Source organism: Furipterus horrens, unplaced genomic scaffold (genome assembly GCF_987537825.1).
Source record: "Furipterus horrens unplaced genomic scaffold, mFurHor1.1.pri manual_scaffold_3, whole genome shotgun sequence".
NCBI lineage: Eukaryota > Metazoa > Chordata > Mammalia > Chiroptera > Furipteridae > Furipterus > Furipterus horrens.
In genome coordinates, this window is record NW_028327173.1 from 7,055,008 (window position 1) to 7,082,686 (window position 27,679).

General features: G+C 54.4%; 1 protein-coding gene across 1 annotated transcript; it reads left to right on the forward strand.

Moving 5' to 3' along the window:
- MFN2 (mitofusin 2) lies at positions 1 to 27,257 on the forward strand. Its single transcript, XM_090268612.1, has 20 exons — positions 1 to 257; positions 1,461 to 1,604; positions 1,973 to 2,057; positions 6,388 to 6,566; positions 9,425 to 9,560; positions 12,386 to 12,548; positions 13,165 to 13,289; positions 13,960 to 14,068; positions 14,154 to 14,261; positions 15,459 to 15,612; positions 15,847 to 15,914; positions 16,055 to 16,176; positions 19,524 to 19,650; positions 20,045 to 20,149; positions 20,421 to 20,523; positions 20,990 to 21,210; positions 22,766 to 22,921; positions 24,289 to 24,485; positions 25,592 to 25,726; positions 27,027 to 27,257. Exons 4-20 carry the CDS (start codon positions 6,392 to 6,394, stop codon positions 27,094 to 27,096), a joined length of 2,274 nt encoding a protein of 757 aa, XP_090124738.1. The 5' UTR covers positions 1 to 257; positions 1,461 to 1,604; positions 1,973 to 2,057; positions 6,388 to 6,391; the 3' UTR covers positions 27,097 to 27,257.
- The last annotated feature ends 422 nt before the right edge of the window (positions 27,258 to 27,679 follow it).

A 27,679-nucleotide genomic window follows, 5' to 3' on the forward strand; every position in this document is an offset into this window, starting at 1 on the left:
TACGTCATCGGCTTAGGACGCCCGACCGGTGAAGAAACGCGCAGAGACGCCTCTCCAGGCGCTAGCCGACGGACCCCTGACTCAGAAAGAGTGGTAAGCCACCTGAGCTGCGAGTCCTGCAAGTCACCGGCCACAGCGGCAAACCTGCGGCGGCTGGTGACGCGCGCGTCCTTCCTTCTGCTCCCGCTTCCCCTCGGACTGGCGCTCGCCAATGACGTTGGCAGTATGATGGCGGCCGCGAGGCCGGGAAGGTGAAGGTGAGAGGGCGAGCGCCGGGGTGGTGGGGACAGCCCCGGCCCCAGCCCGGCGAGTGCTAAGCAGCCCGGCCCGGGCCGGTGGGATGTTGGGGCCCCTGAGCTTATAGCTCCGGACGGCGGGCGGTCGTCCCCACGCTCTGGCCTCGCCGCCGGATCCTCCTCGGCTCTGAGAGGAGGGGGTGGGAATCGAGATGGGGTCCCCTGAGGCTCCTCGTGGTCCCCGCCTTCACAGGCTTCCTGGCCACGTTTCACCCCCCGCCCTTTCCCCATTTCTTCCCCAGCCCTTTCTGTTGGCTAGCATTTACTCTGCAGAGGACGAGGGCCCGCGTTCCTCGCCGTAGCGCCCTGCGCCGATCTCCCCTACTCTGGGCGCGTCTTACACTCCCGTGTGGTTGTCTGTTCACTTGTTTGACTTCAAACCGGACGTAAGCCCCTTGAGGGCAGGGGCTGCCTTTTGCCTATCCCTGGCTCTAGGCCTAGCACTCGCAAAAACGGCACGAAGAGAATGCCGAGCAATTAGCTGTTTGGATGCATGAAGCCAAAACTGCCCGTTCCTCTCTCTTACAATCCTCCCGTGCCCCGTTTCTTTAATTTCTCTCCCTTCTTCCTGTCCCTCCTCCCAGAAGGGGCTCGGGTTATTGCCCTTCTCACGTAGTGGAACACAAGTCGGAGTCAGAGGGACGTGATAACTCAGTTCTCAGCTGCAGGGTGCCGAGCTCCTCTTTGCGCCTAGAACTGAGAATTAACAAGACATTTACAACATCTGGCGCACACACAGGTTTTCACTAAGTTCCACTTCTGTTCCTCATCCCTGTCCTTCTGTGTCCGGCCCACAGCCCACAGCCCTCAAGCCCAGTCCTTGGTCTCCGTTACTCTCCCGCCCCTCGCCCCTCTGGATCGGCCCCTGCCAGTGCCCTTGCTTCTCCCCAGCACGTGGCTGACCACCCCATGACCGAATGAATGTGTGTGTGTGTGTGTGTGTGTGCGCGCGCGCACCCAGGATGGGCCCCATACCGGCGGGTGGGGTTTTTCCACAGCGCACCTCACATACCGCCCAGGACTACTGCCTCCATGAGTAAGCTTCCCTCAGGGATGAGCTTGCTTGGCTTTATACCCAATTAGACATGTTTCGCACACCAGCTTTTTATATATTTATTTATTATTTATTTTGCTGTCTGTTGACATGTCCCTTTTTCTTTCCAGAGTTGGACCTGGTGGCGTTCACATAACCAGCAGCCAACCTCAACCTGAGAATAGGGCAGAGGAGACCTGAAATGCTTTTCGTCTTTTTTTGACGCGGCCACGTTCACGATGCCCACCTTGTGAAGGTCTCTCACCACTCGAGAAGTAAGCAGTGGCTGTGACATCTGGTACTCTGGATCTGGGTTGAGTGGAAAGGGACATGCTCTTGTTAGTCATCCAGTGACAAGTCTCTAGGGCGGGGTCATCTCTGCACAGAGCTGTGTTTAAACACTTAGCTTCTTTCTGCTTACATGGAGGAGGTCACTGGTTGCCGAGAGAGCCCGTTGGAAGGTTGACAGGTCAGAAAGTAGCTGGGGCTCTGGGAAGAGTTAGTCTTGCTTGTTTGTCCTCTGTTGTGCTGGCTCCACCCTCTCCCTCTTTGCCTACCGGAGATTGGCTCCTTATCACAAGCTCTTCTAGGAGTCGGCTCTGCCCCCTTTTACCCTGTATACTCTTTTGTTTCAATTTCTCAGCTTCTCCTCTGTTCCAGTTTTGCCAGCAGACGATCCGTGGATCCATTTTATTTTCCCTGCTAGGAGTTGCTGTACCTAAATCTGGGTAAGGAGGTGGTGTGGATCCAGGGACTGTGCTTGGGGTCCAAACACACCTGGCAGTGAATTTGGCTACTGCTCTCCCTGTACCCAAAACACCTAATTCTTCTCTACTAATAGCTGAAGTTGAGGCAAAGCTTTTGATTATCTGGGCTTGCTAGTAGTTGCATCTTAGAGTTGGGTTTGGTTCTGGCCTTAGGTTAACATTAATAACAATATGTTAACATTGTACCCTCAGCTGTTCTTCGGGGTAGAAGTGGGAGACCGCCAGGATGAATGAGGCTTTTCCCAAAGTGTGATTGTCAGGATTTTGAAAATTGTTACATAGAAGAAGGTTTCTTCAGATAAATTTTTGAAAGGCTGCATTACGTAAATAGTTAAACTAGTGTCTTTACAATAGGCCTTGCTTCCCAAAGTCTTTACTGCGCCCACGTGCTGCAGTGAAAGGGGTATGAAGCATATACAGTGTTGTAAAACTTGATTCTACGTGGAATATTGGGTGCACTCGAGAGCTGTGGACCAACCACACTTAGGGAAATGCTGCCGTAAACTGTCTGAAACCGTGACCTTAAGGGTACTTTACAGCAGTCACAACATCTTGAAGCATAGCGTGTAGCTGATATTGGAGCTGGACTCTGGCCCAGCTAGGCCTGGGGACAGGCCTCACAAGCCCATAGTGAACCCTGCGGTAAAGCAGGGATTATCAGGGCTTTCCAGAGGAGGAACAGGAACCCAGCCACCTCCCACCACTCTGGAAGGCTGGGAAGCCAGCAGGCGAAGCCTCAAGATAGTAGGGGCCCTCTCTTGGCTTGTGTGCATATATTTTGCAACTTTGGTTTGTTTGTACACCTATGCATGTCCAGCTCACTCTTTGGAAGGATTAAATTCTGGAATCTGAAACCATTGTTCAACTCTTCACTCAGCTCCAAATACTAAAACGGATGCTTAGTCAAAAGCTGCTTTTTAAGAAAAAAAGTAGATTTGTGTATTCCAGGGATAGAAAGGTAAGAAGGTACTGCCCATAAGGGGCATTCACTAACTCAAACCATGTTTCTCACAGTTGTGGAAGAGGAAAGTAGAAATGGAAATAGGTCACTGCTCTGTGTCAGAGACTGGCTTTCTAGAAGCTTATAGACTAGTGAGGGAGACACAGTGTAGTAAAAAACCGAAATATCAGGGAAGGTTGTATGTCCCCCATGGAGACATCAGGGAAGGCTTCATGGAGGAAGTGACACTAGAGTTGGGTCAAGGAGGACAGTAGAAGTCAAATGGGAGAAAAAGGAACGAGGAGTCCAGGCATGTGCCACACAAACATGGAATCTCAGCTTGGGAATTAATAGAACTAGAGAAATTGGAGTTTGGAGGGGTAAGAGGTTCCATGTGAAAGGTTTCCACATGAGCGATCTGGGGCCTGGGCATGCAGCTGCACATTGGGGAAGGGTGAGAGCAGGCCACCTCCTGGACAAGCTGAAGTCCCAGTAGATCCTGTAACGTCAGACCACTAAACTTTTACTAGTGTGCATGCCTTTGAATCTTGCCCAGAGCGCACTAACAGTTTTGGTTTCATGTCCTTTGGGCTTACAAACAATGACCAGAACTTGAAAGCACTTGCTTCTAAAAGCCCAGCTGATTTCAGAGAACTTGCTGCCAGCAAGGCAGTCACTTGTGGGGCTGAGTACTGCTGATCCTCACCAGTGAGCAGACCTGTTGACTCCCTCCTCTTGGCAGCAGGTGGGGGAACTGGGGGTGTGTTCTGGGGTTGCATCTGCCCTTCCCTGAAGGCTGGGTGTTGCAGTCTTGCTGGTTAGTTTGTTGTTGCTTGATAACCTGTAAAGCTACCCTTGAGCTTGTACTAGGTCATACCTTGTCTTCCATCTGTGCTATCATGCTTGTACACCTGAAGAATCCGGGGCTCTGAGGTTAAATAACTCGCTCAAGTTTATGTAGCCCAGAAATAGACCAAGCACGATTTGAACCCAGCTGTGTGTCATTCCAGGATCTGTCATCTGCAGTGCCACACCATGGCCCCATCTCAGGTCCCTTTTCTTCTCCCTTTGGGGCTTTTCGTCTCTTACATGCGTGCGTCCCTATTTCTCTGACAGTCTTAACTGCTGGGCCACAGTCAGCCTGGTTTCAGCTCTCTCCTTGTCAGCTTTGGAGGAGCCAGTGGCCTTTCTTCCCAGTTCCTTCCCAGAGCTCTGCTGTCTCTCTTACTTAAGGCCTTAATACATGGCCTCCAGGCTAAGGAAACCTCTCCCACCATTGTGGTGCTTTTCCGAGGAGGAAGGTAGAGATGGACCTATAGTCACTTCTGTCTCCCCAGAAACCATTAACGGCGCAAAATAACTTGTAGGCCCAGGCAGAACATACAGGTCCCCATCTCCCTGCGGGTCTGTCTGTCTTTCTGCCCACTGTTTGGGATGGTTAGTTCCTAAGAGCCAGTTTTCGGTTAGCATGCTAAATCCACTTTTTCTGGGTGTTCTTTCTGCTTCAGGAACTTACTCAACACCCTTGGCACCCTTTGCAAGTTTCTCAAGTATGCTCACTCACGAGCAGCGCCTTCTCCTCAGAGAGAGAGGGAGGGAGGGAGCGGGAGTGCTTGGCTGCAGGTGGGGGGGCCGGGGAGCTGATGGTGCTGGAGAGGGAGTGGTTGACAGGAATTTGCCGGGTGTTCGGGAGGGTGGGGCAGGTGCACCCACACAGCTGCGCACACTATGCCTCATCCTTGGAGAGGCCTTTTCCCTTTGACTTCCCAGGATCTGAGGGCTCTGCTGGGGAGGTGGCTCTGTGTGTAGTGGGATCTCTGAGGAGCGGTCTGCTTTTGGGACCAGAGATTCCCAGCCGCATCTGGGTGCCACCGTCTCCAGTCTTTCTGCCCTTTTGACTTTAGCCAAAGGTCTCGAGGACTTTGCAGTCAAGTCGTACAGCCCCTAACATGTTGTAATCTGAAAAAAATGAGGCTGTGAAGCTGTGTGTGTGACTGGGTGAGGGCAGGAGGGCTGCCCACACAGACTCAGACTGTGGGGACCAACGAGTGTTAACAGTGCTTGTCACAGGATGGTGGCATCCACGTAAGAACCTCCAAACCTATAGAAATACTTCACAGGAGTTTATCAGAGCCACACTGAGGACACGCCCGGAGGCGAGACTGAGAAAGTGCCATGGACGGGTGCAGTCTTGCAGTTTCTCTAATGCATTTCGGATCAAAGGAGGGAACGAAAGGACTATTATGTGAAATCCATTGGTGGCAGACTAATAAACTGGGGAATCTCTGATTGGATAAAAAGTAAAATGGAGAGACGCATGCTTCTTTACATTGGTGGGACAGAATAGTTAACATTTAACATCTACAGTAAATCGCTATGGTATTCAGATAACCAGACGTGTGCTCTCATGAGGGTATTTCAAATATGTGTTGGCCTAGATACCCAAGAAAAAAAGGTTAAAGCAAAGATTAAACTACTGAGGAGGTTATAGGCTTGAGGTGCAGCTGCCCACCAGGACCTACCCAGTTAGGGATTTATCATCAGATCATCCTGTGAAGTTAATTTCTTTTTTATTTATTTGTTTGATCCCATTAAATTTATTTATAACTTTAAATTGGCAACAGCCACCAAAAGGGGGATGCTGATGTAATTTATAGTGCAACCATGACAGTTTTGATATGCTTGCAAAGATACAGGAGAAATGTTCTTAAAATAGTGTATAAAAATCGTGAGGTTACTTTTGGTCACAGCTTGTCGGGGTTACTGCGTCGCCCCTCTTTTGTTGTTCACGGCGGAGTTCTAGATTTTTTACCTTCAGTTTCCACATTTGTTACTGTGCACACATTGATCACGAGAGAGACCTTCCTTGGGGATCATCCTTGTGCCCCCCCCAACCCCCCAACCCAAATCTGTTAGAAATTAGGGCGGGCAGGAGCTGGAGATCAGAGAGGCCTGGGGAGAGCGGTGGGGGTCACGGGCACTGAGCTCGGGTTATAGGAAATAAGTGAGATTTCTGTCGTGCTTTTCTGCCTGAGACGCAGAGGAGGGCTTCTCTGTAGTGACGAAGGCAGGCAAGGAGCAGCCAGCACCAGGCCTGACTGCGGGGCCTGGCTCCAGGCTCTGAGTGCCCATGCTGGGTGACGGGGGGACTGGTCCTAGTGTCCTGAGAGGTCCTTTCCTGCTCTTGAGATGCGGCTCTTGTTTCACCGGCCCTGATCTGGTCCTGGAGGCCCGTGTTCTCGATGGACCCGAGGGCTGGTCCCAGTTCCGCCTGCTGCAACCTGCCACACCCCCAGCGGAGCATCCGGGTCTGGGCGCTCCTGGGTTCACGCACATTGTCTCCTCCTGCAGCGCGATGTCCCTGTTCTTCTCTCGATGCAACTCCATTGGCACCGTCAAGAAGGATAAGAGACACATGGCGGAGGTGAATGCTTCCCCGCTCAAGCACTTTGTCACTGCCAAGAAGAAGATCAATGGCATTTTCGAGCAGCTGGGGGCCTACATCCAAGAGAGTGCCACCTTCCTGGACGGTGAGACGGGCAGCCTACTGAGCCAGGCCCACTCCTGGCCATTTGGTTATTTTGGGGGTGGGTGGGAACAGCCCTGCCCTCGGGGAGCTTGTACCCAGATGGGTGCTCACCTTCTGTAGTGCTCTGCTCGGGAGCACGTGCAGTCAGGCTCTGGGGCGATTGGCCAGGAAAACAAGAGACCTGTCATTTAAGAATTCTGTGTATTGGGGGGGGTGACTCATCGCCATCTAAAGTGCAAGCATATTGAGATGAGTTGTGTGATACTTTGTAAGTGACAGGGAGGCTTACCCAGGTGTCTCTGACCCCAAAGCCCAGGCTCTTCCTGGGGGTTGTTTATTTCTGACCAGGGAGTTCTCTGATATTTTTAGGCAACAGGACTATGAATAGGAAACTTGCATTCTTGGCACCTTTGTCATTAGTTACTAATTTGAGCCCAGCCTGTCCTCCCTGCTCTCTCAGCAGAGAAGGCCTGGTTTCCAGGGGCCCACTCAGTCTGAGCGCCACTTCCGGCTCTCACTTTCTCAGACTCCCTCTCTAGAAGGCCACCTGGCTCTAGGTCCTGGGACTGTCAGTGAAGACCCAGTGGCTGAGTCTTACCTGCGACTGGTCTCCAGTGCTTCTCAGGTTCTCATCACAGACCCTTAGAAGTCCAGTGGGAATGCCCCCAGGACACACTTCACTCTGTTCCCCATTCGAGTGGCTTGGCTTCTGGTTGGTTTATAGGTCAGGCTGCCATTGGAAAAAAAGGAAGTGTGTCCAGTACTGTGGTCTAAATGTTTGGTTCCCCCAAGTCCTAAGGCCCATGTGATGGTGTTAGGAGGTGGGGCCTTTGGGAGGCGATTAGGCTGTGAGGGTGGAGTCCTCATGGATGAGATTTGTGGTCTTATAAAAGAGACCCCACAGAGTGCCCTAACCTCCCACCAGGTGAGGACCCAGCGAGAAGTCTGCGAACTGGAAGATGGCCCTCACCCAGCCAGGCTGGCACCATGATCTGAGTCTTCAGCCACCAGAACCGAGCAGTACCTTTCTGGTGTGTGTAAGCCACCCAGTCTGGTACTGCGTTATAGCTGCCCAAGCAGACTGAGACTAAGAGTAGGCTATCTGTACCCTGCCCTTAGCATGGTGCTTGATGCAAGAGAGCGTATTTCCTAAATATTTGTTAAATTTAAAAATCTGAATTTTAAAGTTGGAGATTGGTCGTTGAAATTATTCCAGTTCATTGAAATTATCCCAGGTCATTACCTGCTTATTTAGTGGTGGTTCTGGTGTGCCTGGAAGTGGGTATTTGGGGATGGGGCCAACCAGGCCACTGCCCTCCCAGCGCCCAGATTAACCCTCTGAGTCCCTTACTCAGATGGTGCTGTGGGCAAACACGTGCTTGCTGAAGGTTTCCTAGGACGGCACCAGCTGCAAGGAAGCTCAGTGCCCGTGTGCTCCAAGGCTGCGGGATGCGCTCGGGGCTGGGCCTGGCAGCCCAGTGGTTCACAAGGGTCAGAGTGTGTTTGGGCTTCTGTAATAGAAACACCATAGAGTGGATGGCTTATCAACAACAGGAATATATTTCTCACAGTTCTGGAGGCTGCTGGGAAGTCTGAGGTCAAGGCATCAGCAGACTTGGTGTCTGGTGAGGGCCAGCTCCCTAGACTCTTGTCTTTTCTCTGCACTCTTACATGTAACCGCATGGTGGAAGGAGCTGGCTAGCCCTCTGGGGTCTCTTATAAGGGCACTAATGCCAGTCGTGAGGGCTTCACTATCATGACCGCCTGAAGGTTCCCCCTCCATAGGCCGTCATACCGTATATATCACACGAAGGGGACAGAAGTATTGAGTCCACTGCGGCAAGGGTGTGCCGGGTGGCCATGCTCCTGTCTACTCTCCAGCCCGCTGGTGCGTCTTCCTGGTGCAAGTACTAGGCGGGCTGGGGCAGGGGCTTGCTCGGTTGCTCGCATCTGTCATAATTTGTTACCCGTCTGCCACTGGGAAGGAACAGAGCAGCGATCCCAGCGTTCACACGCTTAGCAAACGTTGCACGCCTGCTGGGCACGGGGTGCGGGGATCAGAGTTGGCCTCCTGTGGTAGATGGTGCAGACAGGTGGGCTAGACGGTTACACTTTGGGGCGGTAAGTGCCGAGACGGGAGAAGCAGAGTGCCGCGGGAGCACAGACGAGGGGGCCCTGGGGGCTGTGCAGTCTAAGTGGGAATGAACCAGAGGGTCCCAAGGCAGTGCATTCATTGTTCAGAGTGGGGGTTGGGGGTTGGGGGCAGCGCTGAGCAAAGCCCAGAGTGACGCGGCAGCACGGTGCATGTAGGGACGTGGAGAGGTGGAGTGTGAGGCAGCAGGACGGCAGGAGACCCTGCAGGGCCCGGAGGCAGGGCCCGACTAGGAAGGGCCTCAGGAGGGCGCCCAGGGTGGCTGAGAGCCAGGCCTGTGGAGCCAGGCTGCCTGGGACCTTTCCTGGCTCTGCCGTTGACCGGCTCTGAGATTGCAGAGGATACCGTGTTTGAAGAGGGATCAGAACAGTGCCTGGCATGTAGTGAGAACTTTGTAAGTGTTTGTTAAGTAATAAACATAAAAGCAAACGACAGCAGTTAATATTTGAGTATTCATCATGCGTCAGCCACCATTTTTAGCACTTTTTGTGTTTTAATTTATTTAAACACTCACATGCGGTAGTACTGTTATCTCCATATCAAGGGTGAGGAAGCTAAGACCCAGAAGGGTTCGTTTGCCTGAGGTCACAAAGCCAGGCGAGGTAAGAGCAGGACTTCCTGGCCCCACGACAGCAGGGAGACATGTGACATGTGACGGTGGAACTCCTTAGACCCGGCGTTGACCCATTTTCCATCTCCGCCTCCAGACACCTACAGGAATGCAGAACTGGACCCCGTTACGACAGAAGAACAGGTTCTGGACGTCAAAGGTTACTTGTCCAAAGTGAGAGGCATCAGTGAGGTGCTGGCCCGGCGGCACATGAAAGTGGCTTTCTTTGGCCGGTGAGTCCTTGAAGCCCCCACCCCTTCTTTCTTCTCAGCCGGGAGGGAGGGAGGGAGTTGCTTAGTGCCGGACCACGGTCTGAGCACCCCGAGGTGCTTTTCTTATTTTTTAAGTTTTACTTATAGCAAAGTACACAACATCAAATTCACCATCATCATTACTCTTTAAGTGTGCAGTTCAGTAGAGTTGAATACATGTGCATTGTTGTGCTACCATCATGCCATCCATTTCTTAGAACTTCTTCATCTTGCAAAATGAAAACTATGCCCCTTGAACAGTAACTCCCTGTTGCCCCTCCCCCAGCCCCCGGTACCCACCCCACCATTCTGCTTCTGCCTCTGACTCTCTGTTTAGGAATCTCATATAAGTGGAAACACACAGGGCTGGTCTTTTTGTGACTGGCTCGTTTCACTTAGCGTAATGTTCTCATGGTCACTCATGGTGTAGCCTGTGTGAGAGCCCGCTTTCTTTTCAGGGATGAATAATATTCCAATGTGTGCTTGTACCACATCCTGTTTTCCATTCATCCTTTGGCGACACGCGGGCTGCTTCTGCTTTCTGGCTATTGTGAGTGATGCTGCTGTGAACACGAACGTGGGTGGACAGCTGTCCGCTTGAGCCCCTCCTTTCAGTTCTTTGGGGTGTACACTCAGCAGTGGGATTCCTGGATCATGTGGTAGTTCTATTTTTAATTTTTTGAGGAACCACCATATTGTTTCCCACAGCAACTGCACCATTTGACATTCCCACCGGCAGTGCACACGGCTTTCACTTTCTCCATGTCATCCCAACACGAGGTTCATGTTCTTTTGACAGTAGGCATCCTAATGGTGTGTGTGGTATTGCATAGCTTTGATTTGCTTTTCCCTGGTGATTGGTGATGCAGAGCATTTTTTCATGTGCTTGTTGGTTATCTATGTTTTCTTTAGAAAAATGTCAATTTAAGTCCTTTGCCCATTTAAAATTATTTTTGAGTTGTAAGAGTTCTTTATATATTCTGGATATTGACCCCTTATGAGATACATGACTTATAAATATTTTCTCCCATCCTGTGGGTTGCCTTTTTGCTCTGATGACTGTGTTCTTGGATGCACAGAAGTTTTTAATTTTTACACAGTCCAACTTATTTATACTTTTGTTGCCTGTACTTTTGGTGTCATATTGAAGAAATTGGCACATTCAGTATTATGAAGCATTTCCCTATGTTTTCTTCTAAGAGTTTCATAGTTCTAGCCATCAGATCTGCTGCTTCTTACACTTTGGAGTCTAGACATCACATCTGGAATGTTTACTGTATCATTTAGCCGTGCCCCAGTGCCCAGTGGACACTGACCGACGTCCTACAAAGTGACATGGTTCTGATACTATCTACCTGCATAGGTGGTCAGATCCCACAAGTGGGGGGGTCAGTCCCCCAGGACTGCCCCTACTTCAGACACCATTCGGAATCCTGCGCTTTCTGACTGGCTGGCTATACCTTTGCGCTGCTCAGGACCACCTCTTCAGGCTTGACTGGTTTGCTAGAGCAGCTCGCAACACTGTCTTCTGTTCATTGTAAGTGGTGTCACCGTGAAGGGTACAGAGGAGCAGCCAGCTGCAGCGTTTCACAGGGAGACGTCTGGGAGGGTCTGCGTGCAGCAGCGTCTGTCCCTGGGAAATGGGGCTGCACCACCCTCCAGGCATGTGATGCCCCCTTTACCCAGAAGTTCATCACATCTCAGGTTCAAGAGTCTTTATGGGGTGTAATCAGTGGCCCCTTCTTTCCTTGACCAGAGGTTGGTGGGTGGGGCTGAAAGTTCCCACCTGCTAATCACTTAGTCTTTGGTGACCAGCCCACCTTGAGACTATCTAGGGACCCCACTATGGGTCACCTTATTAGCATAACTAGCTGTATTCAAACGGAGCTCCTTGTGAATGACAAAAGACATTTCTGTCACTCAGGAAATTCTAAAGGTTTTAGGAGCCGGGACCTGGGGCAAGGACAAATATATTTCTTATTATACCACAGCATCTCAGAAAAGTTAAAATCCCATATAGGAAAGAAAAAACAAGGCACCCAGACGGGTTAGCTCCTGCACACAGCGGTAGCTTGAGGAATAGGTTTCTGCCTTGAGCCCTGCCTCTGATGACCCATCACCTCAGGTGCGGCCCTCAGCTCCTCTGGGCTGTCTTCGCCTCTTCCTCACCTTGGAGGTGTGGCTGTCACCTCCAGTGAGGTCGCACCAGATGATGAGTCTGCTCAGTAGAGCTGTTTTCAGGCGCCAGAATCTAGGAAAGGACATGGTGGGCAAGAATGCAACCCCTCGCCCCTGTTGCCAGCAGTTGTCAGCTGGGATGGACGTGGGGGACTTCCTGGGTGAGGAGGAGCCCGGGGGAGCACAGGGGAGAAGAGTGGCACCACAGGCCTTTCGTGGGAAACCAGGGACATTGGGGTCACTCAGCTGAGGTCACTTAGACTGAGGGTGTCAGTGGTTCCAAACAGAAGGAGTGGGTCTCCTTCAGGTGGCCTCCATAGTGACGCCGGGAGGCTTACGGCCGGTGGCAGGCGTATTTAAGGACAGGTTAAGTGTCCTCTTGCTGTCACCGCATTGTGTGAGTCACTTGCATGGTGGTCCGTGGCGATGGACCAGGAGCCTGCCGCAGGCACAGGCCAGAGGAGCTCGTCCAACCGTTGTTCATGAACTCGGAGCACCCACTGCCTGTCCGGGCGCTGGTGTCACTGCAGAGAACAAGACTCTCGATTTCCAGGCTGGTGGCTTCGCTGTGAAAGCTCCAGGTGCGGATGTTGGGGGCTTTGCTGACAGCCAGGGTCTCCTTCCCACAGGACAAGCAATGGGAAGAGCACCGTGATCAATGCCATGCTCTGGGACAAAGTGCTGCCCTCCGGGATCGGCCACACCACCAACTGCTTCCTGCGGGTGGAGGGCACAGACGGCCACGAGGCCTTCCTCCTCACGGAGGGCTCCGAGGAGAAGAGGAGCATCAAGGTGAGGGTGCGGCGCGGGGGCTGGTGGGGCCGCCTGGCGGCCCTGGGCACCCGGTCTGCTCTCCAGGACTAGCTGCACCTCTGAGGGGAGGGTGGGGCCCCGTGGTGGAATGTGGGGAGCCCTGTGCCCGGGGGGCTCTGCAGTCTGGGGCACTGAGTGCCGGAAGTCTGCAGTCCCTGTGGATTGCCCAGCAGGCCGGCCGACTTCCCTCTCAGCACGACGATACCATGCGCCTCGCTCTTGGGGGGGTTGCCGGGGAGCGATTCCTGCGTTTGCTGTGGTTCTGACATAGCGGCTAGGGGCTTGTACGTGTTAATTTTTCTGAGAGCCAGTTGCATTTTGTTGGGGACCAGATGCTCATTTTGGTTCGTAAAGACTTAATGCAGAACATTGTCCGCTTTAGGATGGTATCCAAGGAAGAAGCTCCAAAGAGGAGTGAAGAGTAGTTGATTCTTCCTGGCAGCTCCCAGCTCCTGACTTTTCATGTGTGAAATGGAAGGAAAGGCGGAGCAGAGTGGGCTGCAGTCTCAGGCCACGGTGCCACGCCAGGCAGTGCAGGAAGTGTGGCTGGTGGCTGGCGCTTGGCCCTGAACCCTCTCCCCCTGCCCCCCACCAGACGGTGAACCAGCTGGCTCACGCCCTCCACCAGGATGAGCAGCTTCATGCCGGCAGCCTGGTGAGCGTGATGTGGCCCAACTCCAAGTGCTCTCTGCTGAAGGATGACCTCGTGCTGATGGACAGGTAAGAGGGACGGTGCCTCCCTGGGACACCGGGAGGACCGGATGTCTTATTTCCTGATCATTCAAGCCAGTGTCCCCTGGGCCTTATCGTTACTCTGCTTATGTATCACTGCCTTTCCAAGAGGCTCCACCAGACCCTCATGCCTTGTGGATTTCCTCCAGCATCTCGTTACTGTGCCCATTGGCATCAGTACCCTGAAAATGTCCCCGTGAATGATCTGTAGGGAGGGATAGAAAGGGTGGCCAAAGCCTCAGCCCAATGTTAGTGTGTGTGGGGGGGTAGGGTCCGTGTTGTACGTTATTTCTGTTGAAAGAGCACTTTCCTATGCTCCTGTGCTTGGACTGGTTGCACTATGCCAAGGAATACGGTAGTATAGTGCTTATTGGACGCACATAAATACAACACTTCATCTTAATTGTTTGTCTCCCAAGTAAAATTATCAACCATTGTGTTTTTGTAAAAATGATAGACGCATGTGGCAGGAAACACATTTTCAGACAGTCTGGAATGTGAATTGAAAAGTAAAAACCCCTTCAGTGAGGGGTGACAAGGCCCCCTTGCGCTCCCCTCTGTAGCTGTCTCCTCCCTTTGCTCGGCTGCCTCAGGTCGGTCAGAGCAGGAAGAACAGGGATCTGGGCGCCTGATGTTGCTTTACCTCTGTCACCTCTAGCCCTGGCATCGACGTCACCACAGAGCTGGACAGCTGGATTGACAAGTTTTGCCTGGACGCCGATGTGTTTGTGCTGGTGGCCAACTCGGAGTCCACCCTGATGCAGACGGTAACCCCTCCTCCGCTGTCCCCACACTCCCATGGCCTGGGCTGGCTCGGCCCCTCCCCAACTGAGGTCTTTCCCCCTCGCCCAGGAAAAGCAGTTCTTCCACAAGGTGAGCGAGCGCCTGTCCCGCCCCAACATCTTCATCCTCAACAACCGCTGGGACGCGTCTGCCTCGGAGCCCGAGTACATGGAGGAGGTTGGTGCCTGTATGCCGCCGTTTGGGGACCACCGCCCCACGTGCACACCCAGAGCCCCTGCATGCGTTCCTAGGCCGCGTCAGCTCTGTGGCCTCCCTGAAGGATTTCCTTCTGGTCACTGTGGGGTCTTCTCCTGGCTTTAAAGACCCTCTCGTCACCTCTCCCACTCACTTTCCCAGATGCCTCCACTCTTCGGAGGCTTTCCTCCAGGTCTGAAAAGTGTCCCCACCGTATTAGTGGCACCCTTGTGTGGGGCCAGTGCTCACTTCGGTCATAAAGAATTAGTCATTGAACGGGCTCAGCTTTAGGAAGACATCGGCCGAGAAGCTTAAAAGAGAAACAAAGAGTAACTGGTTCATGTGTGAAATGAAATAAAGAGAGAAGCCGCAGATCAGGCGTAAGGGATGACGGACTGTGCCGTCAGCAGGCTGACATCGGGCAGTGTGACTCGGGTCCGTTCCTGGACCTTTCTGGCAAATTCCTCACCCGTGAGATGGCTGTAATAGAGTTACAGTGAGGATGAAACCTCAATACTGAGAAAAGCACCTGGCAGGTGGCAGGTGTGCACAGGGGCTGTCACCATTTGTTGTAGCAGGAGAACCCTTGGACGGGACCATGTGGCGTTCCCTGCTCAGTTCATACACGAGGCCGCCGGGGACGCGGCTGGTCAGCGCAGAGCCCAGGTCTAGGTTTCTTAACCACGGTTCCTTTCCTTCTGGGGCACGAAAGTGAGGCAGTGTGCAGGCCCCAACAAGAGGCAGGCCGGGACATGCTTTAGCATTTCTGCTTCTATGTATATAACATGCCTCTGGCAGACCTTACCCTAGGAGAGCAGAAATGGTGGGAGATGGTCCACTGTGTGTACCTTTTAAATACTGAACTGTATGAATATATGACCTGTTTTTTAATCCTCACCCAACAACATGTTTATTGAGAGAGAGAAACATCGAGGTCAGAGACAAACATTGATTGGGTGCCTCTAGTTCACACCCTGACCGGGACCGAACCCACAACCGAGGCCTGTGCCGTGACTGGGAATCAAACCTGTGACCTTTCGGTTTATGGGCGATGCTCCAACCAACTGAGCCACACCGGCCGGGGCACGTTACCTCTTTGAGAGAAGAAGCTGTCAGGGGCTGAGGGCTCCCGTCGGAGGGACCCACTGGGTCACATGTGCTCACCTGCTTGGGCCCCAGGTGCGGCGGCAGCACATGGAGCGCTGTACCGGCTTCCTGGTGGACGAGCTGGGCGTGGTGGACCGAGGCCAGGCTGGAGACCGCATCTTCTTCGTGTCTGCCAAGGAGGTGCTCAACGCCAGGATCCAGAAGGCCCAGGGCATGCCCGAAGGAGGTGACGATGGGACGGACTTCCTCCTTTCCCCTAAGGCCTGAGGCGTTTGTCTCGTGCTAAGTCAGCCGGCAGAAAATAGTTCCCAGGAGGAGGCGGTGAGAAGAGCCTGAGTGAGGAGCTCTTTGCCCCCAGCCAGCGATTAACCGAGTGCCCCGTAGGCTGGGCTCTGGGGGGTTTTACCATCTTCACCTGCTGCCACGTTGTTTGCAGACGCATGTTGTGCAATTCTCCTAGGGGGCGCTCTTGCCGAAGGCTTTCAAGTGAGGATGCTCGAGTTCCAAAATTTTGAGAGAAGGTTTGAGGTGAGTCCTTTGATTCTGGTCTCTGGTGCTTTTGGGCTTCCCCAGCTGCCACCGGCCGTGTTCCTGGCAGTGGAAACCCAAGCCTGGCCCTTGGCTGGTGGCCCCTGGTGGCCTGTCTCAGCACCTCTTGTCTGTTCCAGGAATGCATCTCCCAGTCTGCAGTGAAGACGAAATTTGAGCAGCACACGGTCCGGGCCAAGCAGATTGCAGAGGCCGTTCGCCTCATCATGGACTCCCTGCACATCGCGGCTCAGGAGCAGCGGTGAGCGCCCGGGACCTTGGCCGGGCTGGGGGGTGGGGGCACTGAGCAGTGGTGGTCTCGCGCCCTGCGGCAGAGCTGAGCCTCTGGGCTCCCATGCAGGTGCCCGGCACCGGCTGCCAGGCCACACTGATGGGGAGCAGCCTGGTGAGGGGACCGCTGGCGTCTGTCCCCCCGGGCGTCTGCAGTGCCGCCCCCGCAGGCCCATGCTGGAGGCCTGGCCTGGGGCTGCCTGGGGCGCCGTAGCCGGAGCCGAATCAGGCAGAATCCACTTTTTTTTAAAAACTTTTTTTTTTTTTTGAGAGAGATTAAAATGTAGGAAATTATAGAGAATAAGATAAAGACACCTTGCTTCCACCACACAGAATTGACAGCCAGTGTTTGCCTTATGTTGTTTTTTAGTTAAAATAAAATGGGAAAAGTATTAAATACCTTTGATTCTTTAGCCCCTGGACCCGGGGTCAGTCTGCTCACTCCTCAGAGGCAACCGTGGTCATGAGTTTGTGTTGCCGTCATCCATTTGAAAAGTACTTTTTGCGTGAGTCCTCAAGAACATGTAGTATCCCTCTGCATATGTTCTAACTGTGCAGATACAGCATTCTGTGTGTGTTACTGCCCTGCGTTCTTATGGGTACATGTACCTGGAGCTCCTGACTATTAACTGCTGTAGAGCGTTCCTTTGCGAATTGTGAATGCCTCATTTTTTTTAAAGTATATTTTATTGCTTATGCTATTAGAGTTGTCCCAATTTTTTTCCCCTTTGCCCCCCCACCCCCCAACCACTTTCCGGTACCCTTCTTCCCTCCAGCAATCCCTGCCTTAGTTCATGTCCATGGGTCGTGCATATAAGTTCTTTGGCTTCACCCTTTCCTATATTATCCTTAACATCCTCCTGTCTACCTTGTACCAACCAATTAAGCTTCTTAGTCCCTGCACCATTTCCCCATTCCCCCCCCGCCCCGCCCCAGCTGATAACCCTCTATATGACCTCAGTATCTATGATTCCTGTTCTAGTTCTAATTGTTAGCTTAGTTTGTTTTTGTTTTTTAGATTCAGTTGTTGTCATTTTACTATTCATAGTGTTGATCTTCTTCTTAAATGTGCCCTTTAACACTTTATATAATAATGGCTTGGTGATGATGAACTCCTTTAGCTTTACCTTGTCTGGGAAGCACTTTATCTGCCCTTCCATTCTAAATGATGACTTTGCTGGATAGAGTAATCTTGGTTGTAGGTCCTTGGTTTTCATCACTCTTAATACTTCTTGCCAGTCCCTTCTTGCCTGCAAAGTTTCTTTTGAGAAATCAGCTGATAGGCTTATGGGAACTCCTTTGTGGGTAGCTCTCTGCTTTTCTCTTGCTGCTTTTAAGGTTTTATCTTTAATCTTTGGCATTTTAATTATGATGTGTCTTGGTGCGGGCCTCTTTGGGTCCAGCTGGTTTGGGATTCTCTGTGCTTTCCAGACTCTTATGTCTATTTCCTTCGCCAAATTAGGGAAGTTTTCTTTCGTTTTTTCAAATGAGTTTTTAATTTCTTGCTCGTCTGCTTATTCTTCTGGCACCTCTATGATTTGGATGTTGGCGCTTTTGGAGATGCCCCAGAATCTTCTTATTCTCTCCTCAGTTTTTTTAATTCTTGTTTCTCCATTCTGTTCTGGTTGAATGTTTATTTCTTTCTTATGTTCCAAATTATTGATTTGAACCCCAGCTTCCTCCCCTTCCCTATTGGTTCCCTGTGGATTTTTCTTTATTTCACTTAGTGTAGCCTTCATTTCTTCCCTTATGCTTTTGCTGTACTCAGTGAGTTCTCTGAGCATTCTTATATCACCAGTATTTTGAACTCTGCATCTGATAGGTTGGCTGTCTCTGTTTTGTTTAGTTCTTTTTCTGGGATTTTGTTCTGTTCTTTCATTTGGGTCGTATTTCTTTGCTTCCTCAATTTGGCAGCCTCCCTGTGTTTGTTTCTGTGTATTAGGTAGACCTACTTTGACTCCCTGTCTTAGCACACCTGTTATGTTGTATGAGGCAGAACCTTAGGTATTCACCAGGGCCGGGCGACCCACTTTATTGCTTTGTGGCTCTGTATGCGGGGGAGGGGTCAGACAGGGGACAGTGCTGCTGCCTGGCTACTGCAGGCTTGCTGGCACTCACCCTGTTTCCAGTTACTTCATCCCCTTTCTGTATGTGACTGGTGCCCTTCTAGCTGTTGTGCTGGTGGTGGTGCCCAGATTGGGTGGGTTTGCGGACATTCTAGCACTGTGGGGCCTTCTAAACGAACTCTCCTGGGGGATGGGCAGTTTATTCTGCTGCCCCAACCCCCACTGGTTTTCATTGCCAGAAGCTACAAGGCTTTATTTCCCCGGTGCTGTGTGGTCCAGCCTGGGGCTGGGATCGCTCCCCAGGTGTCCCTTCTCACTTTTACTCGCCACACATGAATGTGGGATCGCTTGTTCCACCGCCACAGCTCCTGCCTGGCCACCACTGCCTCACTGCCACCTCACTGCCACCACACCACAGCCTTTCCACCCCCGCTCCCCGGCTCCCCCCCTCCCCCCCCGTCTGGATGGATATTTCTTCTTTAGACCTCTGGTTTGCCAGACTTCCATACAGTTTGATTTTCCAGCAGTTCTGGTTGGTGTTTTTTTTTTTTGTTTTGAGGTAGTTGTGGTCCTTCTTATGGTTATGTGAGGAGGCGAAGCGTGTCTCCCTACGCCTCCATCTTGGCCGGAAGTTGAATTCCTTATTTTCCGTTGGCTGATTTTAGATTTCACTTTTCTGTTATTGCAAACCCTTCTGCGGTGGGTACCAATATAGGTGTCCCTTCCAGCATATTTGTATGCCGCTTTCTGGAGTTAATTCCTGGAGGTGGAACTGGTCGTTTTAGGGTATTATGCCTTCTGAGTTTTACCCAATTCTGCTTTGTTTCTTTCTGAAACATCCAAGTCTGTTCACAGACCCCCCAGCAGTACGTGCTGGAGCTCCCATTTCCCCGACCCTCACAGTCTTTCAGACTGGGGGACTTTTGCCAGGCTTCTAGGGTCGAGCATTTCTTTCCTGTGTTAATTGTCAGAACTTGCCCTAACCCCCCTGAAGGCACCTCCTCCGCTGTCACCACCACATCTTCCAAACAGAAGACCTGACAGTGAGTGCGTGAGTGGGCGCCCCATCTTTCCCACATACCTGGGAAGGGGAAGGCACATGCATAGCGTGTGGGTGAAACTGCCCAGGCCCCCCCAGCCTCGCTGCAGCCGGACCCCAGCTGGGCACTCGCAGGCTTTCCGGCAGCCCCTCTTGTTCCTCTGCTCAGTTGAGCGGGGACGTGGGTCTTGTAACCAGCATGCTCTTTCTCAGGGTTTACTGCCTGGAAATGCGAGAGGAGCGGCAGGAACGGCTGAGATTCATTGACAAACAGTTGGAGCTCTTGGCGCAAGACTACAAACTGCGAATCAAGCAGATCACGGAGGAAGTCGAAAGGCAGGTGAGAACCCGCAGAAGGCGCTTGGGGAGATTCGGACCCAGGGTGGCGTCCAGGGTGCTGGCGAGGAGAAAAAGCGACCTCCTCAGCTTAGGGGCCTTCCCAGCCTTCCAGAAGGAACTGTGGCCCTGGTTCAAGGATGCAGAGCCTTCCCTGGGTTCACTGTGCCGTCGTGTGACCCCGGGCAGGTCCCCTCCTGGACCCCTTCTCCAGGTCTTAGCTGAGTGCTTGGTCAGCCAGTCTCACTCCCTTCTGCCCCCAAAGCTTTACCTCCATGGTGAGCAGCGGGGACCGCTGGCCTGCGGGGAGGGCGTACAGGACATGAAAGCTGTCAGCCCCGGCCAGGCTGCAGGGGTGAACCACGTCCTCCTTGGCGTCTTGGCGCTGCCTTCTGTAGGTGTCGACGGCGATGGCCGAGGAGATCAGGCGCCTCTCTGTGCTGGTGGACGAGCACCAGATGGATTTCCACCCGTCCCCAGTCGTCCTCAAGGTTTATAAGAATGTAAGTCGCCAGGCAGCCGTGCTCTCGTTTAGCAGTCCCCACCCCTTCCTTTTAGCCACTGGGTGCTGTCTGCACACACGCAGCAGTTCAGTCCCTGCTGGTGGTGTCCGGGCTCCTCGGTCGGGGAGGGCAGACCCAGGCCTCAGCCCTCTGCGGTCGGCCGGCGGGCGCGGCCTGGCCAGCCTCGGACCTCCTCGCCCCTGGGTTCCCCAGAAGGAAGTCCTGGCGGGGTAGGGCGGGCCGCCCCCCTCACCTTCTCTTCTGGTTGCAGGAACTGCACCGCCACATAGAGGAAGGGCTGGGCCGAAACATGTCTGACCGCTGCTCCACGGCCATCACCAGCTCCCTGCAGACCATGCAGCAGGAGATGATAGGTCAGTGCGCAGGGGACGCAGGCCCTGCCCCCTGGGCTGTCCAGAGCTCAGCTTCGGAGCCAGGCTACAGAAACAGTGACCTTTCCTTATCTGCCACCTTTTATGATGAGTCAACTCGATACCTTCAGGTTCTGGGTGATGTCATGAGTTCATTCCACATGCAGACCTCAGAGCCGTCTTGTGTTACCACACGGGGCTGTCACCGGCTGAGGGTCTGGCCTGCTCCTTAATGCACGTGAGGTACAAACGGTAGCAGGGTAGAGCCTAGGTCTGCACCCACTGGGAGAGCTGGCCCACCGCCCCGAGCGCGGCGCCCCTGGCCGCACCAGCCCGCTCGTCTAGGCCCGGTTTCTGGGCAGGGCCGCCGCGTCCTTGGCCACAGCCGGCTCAGCCCCCGTCCTGAGGCTCGGTGCTAGGTGGCACACGGCAGAGCTGAGGTGCCTGCTCCCCATTCTCTCCCTGACAGATGGCTTGAAGCCCTTGCTTCCCGCATCGGCGCGGAGTCAGGTTGACATGCTGGTCCCTCGGCAGTGCTTCTCCCTCAGCTACGACCTGAACTGTGACAAGCTGTGTGCTGACTTTCAGGAGGACATCGAGTTCCATTTTTCTCTCGGGTGGACCATGCTAGTAAATAGGTTCCTGGGTCCCAAGAGCAGCCGCCGGGCCTTGATGGGCTACAATGATCAGGCAAGCACAGCCCCTGTCCTTGGGCATTGTGGGAGATGGGTCTGCACCCCGTGTCCAGACGCACGGACCACTCTGGAAGGGGTTCCCGGAGGCCATCAGCTGTGATACATGTGCCACCACACTACCCCACGGTCGGGTTTCCCACAGATCAAGCTAGTCTTACCCTAGGCACTGATACTTGTGAAATTATAAATGATAGCTGTATTTTTCTCTAATGCATGGGAAAGTAACTATTAGTACTATTAAATTGTACTACAATAAGTACTTTTAAGTAACTATTATAATAATATAACTGAAATCTAGGTGATATAAAATATCTCCATATGTCACTGTAAAATTTAGATTTTACGCCACCTCTCTGTGTAGCTTCAGTTATGGCACATACTGCTGCTGCGTGCGGCCACGCTGCAGGGTGCTGACATGTTCCCAGCTGGCCACAGCTCTCCTTCGGGGTACCCACAGCGCTCACCTTCGGGGTACCCACAGCGCTCACCTTCGGGGTACCCACAGTGCCCACCTTCGGGGTACCCACAGTGCTCACCTTTAGGGTGCCCCACAGTGCTCACATTTGGGGTACCCACAGTGCCAACCTTCGGGGTACCCACAGTGCCCACCTTCGGGGTACCCACAGCGCTCACCTTCAGGGTACCCACAGTGCTCACCTTCGGGGTACCCACAGTGCCCACCTTCGGGGTACCCACAGTGCTCACCTTTAGGGTGCCCCACAGTGCTCACATTTGGGGTACCCACAGTGCCCACCTTCGGGGTACCCACAGCGCTCACCTTCGGGGTACCCACAGCGCTCACCTTCGGGGTACCCACAGTGCTCACCTTTAGGGTGCCCCACAGTGCTCACATTTGGGGTACCCACAGTGCCCACCTTCGGGGTACCCACAGCGCTCACCTTCAGGGTACCCACAGTGCTCACCTTCGGGGTACCCACAGTGCCCACCTTCGGGGTACCCACAGTGCTCACCTTTAGGGTGCCCCACAGTGCTCACATTTGGGGTACCCACAGTGCCCACCTTCGGGGTACCCACAGCGCTCACCTTCGGGGTACCCACAGCGCTCACCTTCGGGGTACCCACAGTGCTCACCTTTAGGGTGCCCCACAGTGCTCACATTTGGGGTACCCACAGTGCCCACCTTCGGGGTACCCACAGCGCTCACCTTCGGGGTACCCACAGCGCTCACCTTCGGGGTACCCACAGTGCCCACCTTCGGGGTACCCACAGCGCCCACCTTCGGGGTACCCACAGCGCTCACCTTCGGGGTACCCACAGTGTCCACCTTCGGGGTACCCACAGTGCTCACCTTTAGGGTGCCCCACAGTGCCCACCTTCGGGGTACCCACAGTGCCCACCTTCGGGCTGGCAGTTCTCTATGAAGCTTACATCTTCTTTCCCACTTGTGAGACCCACTCCCCGCTGTGGGCCTTTTGGAAATTGAAAAGCCACCCCTGTCCCTGTTCCAGGACCCCTGGTCTCAAGGGTCCCGGAGGGTTCTGTTGAGTGAGCCCCATTCTTCTCACCCGTCTCCTCATTTCCCTCTCCAGGTTCAGCGCCCCGTCCCTCTGACGCCGGCCAACCCCAGCATGCCCCCCCTGCCGCAGGGCTCCCTCACCCAAGAAGAGCTCATGGTGTCCATGGTCACCGGCCTGGCCTCCCTGACGTCCAGGACCTCCATGGGCATTCTGGTCGTCGGAGGCGTGGTCAGTCCAAGCGCTGCCCGGGCGCGGCGGGGCGTGGGGAGGGCAGGCGGCTGCAGGTGGAGGGCCCGGTGCAGGCGGTCCCTGTGCTGTGGGTACGCGCTTTCCCCTCCATCGGTGACTGTGCGCCTCGTTGGCCCACGGGGGGCTCTGCGGCCTCAGCCCTTCAGCACACGTGTGCCGACGTATGTGTCTCGCGCAGCTGACGTTCAGGTAGCGCTGTTCCCATCTGACAGAGGAGGAAAGCCTGTGGTTGGCCTGCCGCAGGCACAGCGAGGATTTGAACTCTGGCCGCGGCTGACTCAGGCCGGACTGTACTACCTGGCGGCTAGGGAATGACCCGAGAAGCCGACAGGCCGGGTTCCAGACAGGTGGGCGTGACCAGGAGTTTCTCATTCGTAGGCAAGGAAATCAGAGCGGACTTCAAAGGGTTTAAGACGAGAGGCCCAGCCCGGCTCTGAACCCTGTCTCTCCATCTCCTAGTTTTATGGCCCTTTCCTTTCCCTCCTCAGGCCTGACCTTGCAGGCTGCCTTCTTGATCACTGAGGTGTCTGTGCTTCCTGATCTGAGAGACATGGCAGCCAGGAAAACTTATACCTTGACTTTTCTTGATGATGTGAGCAAGTTGTGTGTCCTGGACATTTGATTTGTACAAGTGATGGCAGAATGTAACAAAATCGTGTTCTCAGCTTGTGAGACCGGGTGAGACAGCCAGGCCCCTGGCCCCCTCAGTGGCAGAGGCACCTGCTCTGGTTCCTTCACAGCGGTGACCTGGCAAAGGGTCCTCAGCTGAGACGCTGACACCGGGTGGTTCTGTAGTGCTTTACACTGTCTCAGTTTACCCAAACAACCCTGTGGATTGGGGGAAGACCATTGTTACGCTGCTTTTGAGAGGAAACAGGTGTGTAGACACGTGCCCAAGGTCACACAGCCAGGGTGGCAGGCCACTGGAGCCGTGATTTCTGGCTCCAGGTCCAGTGCTCTTTGAATAAGGCCACACTGCCTTGAAGCAAAGTTTCACAAGCCTGCCCAGGAGAGAAGCCGTCTGCTGGGGAATGCTGTGTAGGACCCGGCCTGCCAGTGTCCTCAGAACATGGAGTTTTAGGAGCGCTGTGTGCCTGGGCCCGTACTGCTCCCCCTCATCCCTCTGCCCCTGCTGTGCACAGTCACGTGTGCACACACTAAGTCCCCTTATTCTGAACTAGCCGGTCCCTGCTCCTTTGGCCTCTGCAGGATTAAAGGAGACATTGAAAGAGGTGTTCTGAGTCGAAGGACAAAGGGCTCTTGGGACAGTCCCGGCAGGGACAGGCCGAGGGGACGGGCGGGGGCCGGCGGAGAGGCTGTGGCGGCTGACCGCTGTGCCTCTGCAGGTGTGGAAGGCGGTGGGCTGGCGGCTCATCGCCTTGTCCTTCGGGCTCTACGGCCTCCTCTACGTCTATGAGCGTCTCACCTGGACCACGAAGGCCAAGGAGAGGGCCTTCAAGCGCCAGTTCGTGGAGTACGCCAGCGAGAAGCTGCAGCTCGTCATCAGCTACACCGGCTCCAACTGCAGCCACCAAGTCCAGCAGTGAGTGCCAGCAGCCTGGAGCCCAGCACCCGCCCCCTGGGCAGCTTCCCTCTGGGTTCCCTTCCAAACGCAGCCTGAACAGCACCGGACACTGACCTTCAGCTGTGCAGGCTAACTTGAGGCCAGGGATGGGGAGAAGCCTCTCTCCAGGGTCACGTCTGTCCTGGGCTGGGACCAGGTAGCAGTCTGGCTCCCTGAGGCAGGAGAACGTGGGAAGATGAGGGATGTCACTTGTAGGATTTTTTAAAGGTTGCCTTGAGGGGCTTGCTTTGCTGATGCCGCTTTAATCCTAAGGCACAACCCGTTCTTCATGGAACAGCTCTGGTCAGGTGGGAGTGGGTCACTTGGTCTGGATGGCGGGGTGAATGCTGCCCACGATGTGGCAGGCCCTTCGCTGGGCACTTTCTCCTCCAACACTTTAGAGGCAGAGTTTAAAACAATTATTTTTAAAGATTTTACTTATTTTTAGAGAGAGGGGAAGGGAGGGAGAAAGAGAGGGAAGGAACCATCAACGTGTGAGAGACACATCGATCGGTTGTCTCTCACATGCCCCCAGCTGGGGCCCTGGCCCGCAACCCAGGCACGTGCCCTGACTGGGAATCTAGCTGGCAACCTCTTGGTTTGTGGGATGACGCCCGACCCATGGCCACACCAGTCAGAGCTAGAGGTAGACGTTTTTCTTGGCATTTGCTTTTTCAAAATGAAGAGAGAGACTTGAAGAGTAGTCGGTTGTCGCCTGTCATTGGGCTGATAAGCAGCAGAGTCAGGATCTGACTCCTAGTCTCTTGAGCCCAGGCTGGGGTTTACTGTCCTGTGCTCCTGGTTCCCACACTGCGCATGCGTGCGTGTGTGAGCGCGTCTGTGTGTGTGTGCGTGCATGTGTGTGTGTGTGTACTGTGTGTGTGTGTGTGCTTGCGCACGCGCTGGTTGGGATATGCGCAGTCTCAGGATGGGTAGGGAGGATCCTGCCCAGCCAGGACTGGGGCAGGGCAGAGTGGCACCGCCAGCAGGTGGCAGATGGGCTTGGCTGCTGTCCTGCTCTGGGTGGGTTGCATTTAGCCACAACACCCACAATGCGAGGTTGACCCTGACTCTCTCCTCCTCAGGGAGCTGTCTGGGACTTTTGCTCATTTGTGCCAGCAAGTCGATATCACCCGGGAGAACCTGGAGCAGGAAATTGCCGCTATGAACCAGAAAATTGAGGTTCTTGATTCGCTTCAGAGCAAAGCGAAACTGCTCAGGTGAGCCTGGCCTGGGCGGCGGGAGGCGTGGGCTCTGGCGTGCGGCGCACGTGCAGTGGTAGCTCTGGCGCTTGTCTGCGTCGTGGACGTAGACACACATCTCTCTGGCGGGGATTTAGCTCCTGTGTTAGGCGTCTGCCGAGCACCTGCTGGGTACGCAGTGTGCTGCCAGCACTGGGGGCTCAACAGGGCGCAGTCACTGCCCCCCAGGGCTTGCCATCACAGCGACGGCGACAGCAGAAGAACTAAGCTGTGCGGGACCATGAGGGCGCAGCTCACTGGCCCCTTCTCTCAATGCAGCAGCTCGGGCACTTGGCTGCAGCCGTCCACTCAGCCTTCAGTTCGCTTCGGGGCCACAGTGCCATCTCCAGTTTAGAGAAAGGGGGTTGGAACTGCAGAGGCTAAGCGACTTGTCGGGAGCCTCACAGCGAATGGTCCAGCTAGGAGAAGAAGAAGAATGCAGGCGTGCCTGGCTCCGGGGCCCCCTGCCACTGGGTGCTGGGAACCCGGGCTAGACCCTCCCCACTCCGTTTACTCCTTCTGAGCTCAGGAAGAGAGGCATGTCAGCGTTTTTCCCCACAGGGACGCTGGTTAGGTAGCAGGCAACTGGCAGAACTCGGGCTGGAACCCAGATCTGTGGAAACCGAGTTTGCTGGAGAGAGTTTTGATCTGAGGAGTCAGAGATCCTGGGTTCTGGTCCACGCTCTGGTGTTCAGGCAGATCACTGAGCTTCCCTGTGTCTCACTGTGTTCTTTCACCTGTGCAAGGAGTGAGGTTTCATGACGCAGGCACAGCGCTGAATGGGACAGTGCCGCGCAGAGGTCCTGGCTCAGCCGGTGGTAACCTCAGCTCACGGGATGCTGGGCTTCCCGCCCCTGCCCCCGACGGCAGCTCTCGGGGAGCTGCTTCATGGGCAGGGGCTCCAACCCCAGGGAGGTGGACTCACGGGACCCCTGTGTCCTCCCCGCTCAGCACCTGGGGCGCCATTTCCCAGGGACACAGTCATCCCCTGGGAACTTTCAGGCTGTGTGTGGGGAGTGTGTGCTGTTTGTCAGCCACGGGGACAGGGTGAACCTGAAATGGGACAGGCAGAGAAACTGAGTTCCCACCAGGACGCAGACTTGCCCGTGGTCCAGGGTGAAGCAGACACGGCCTGCGGGTCAGACCCGCAGGCAGCTGTCACCTCCTCATGTGTAAGGAGGGGGTTTTGGGGGAGAGTTTTGCCAAGAATAGGGGTTGCCATGTAATGCTATTAGCTATTATCAGCTCTTACTGCTGCAAAATCACCATTTCTCTGCAGGAATAAAGGTGGTTGGATGGACAGTGAACTCAACATGTTCATGCACCAGTACCTGCAGCCCAGCAGATAGTGGGCAGTCTGGAGCCGGGGCCTGCGTGGAGAAGGGCGGCGCTGCCAGCCGCGTGGGACCGCCACCAGGGCCACACGCTGCTCCTGGCCGGCCGCCACCGTGAGAGTGAAACCAGAGTCTCACACCGTTCTGAGCCCTTCGACCCTAGTTCCCCCCCCCCCCCACCCGCCTGCCGCCGCGGGAAGATTTTCCGGCTCCCGCCCCTAAAGGGGACGTGTTAAGCAGTGACTGTGGGCAGTGTGGCACCGAGGAGTTAAGTCGAGTCTTCTCCCTGCTTTGTCAGGGTCACACGATTGGGCACCATGGGCGTGCTTGATAGGGTCCCGGGGTCTCCCGGTGTGCAGAATGCCTGCTGGGAGCCCTTCAGGGTGCCAGGCACACCCCTCCTCCGGCCAGCACTAGAGCTGCCTCCTGCAGGCCTGAACGCCTTGTGCCCCGCACTCTGCAGAGAAGGGCCGCCGTAGGGGGGGCTGGGCTTTCTCCGCAGAGTGCACTGGCAGGGCTCTGTCCCAGAGGGACTCGGGGCTCGCGTCGGCTCAGTCCCTCCGCTTCCGCGCTTTGTCCTGTGCGCAGCGCCTCTCGG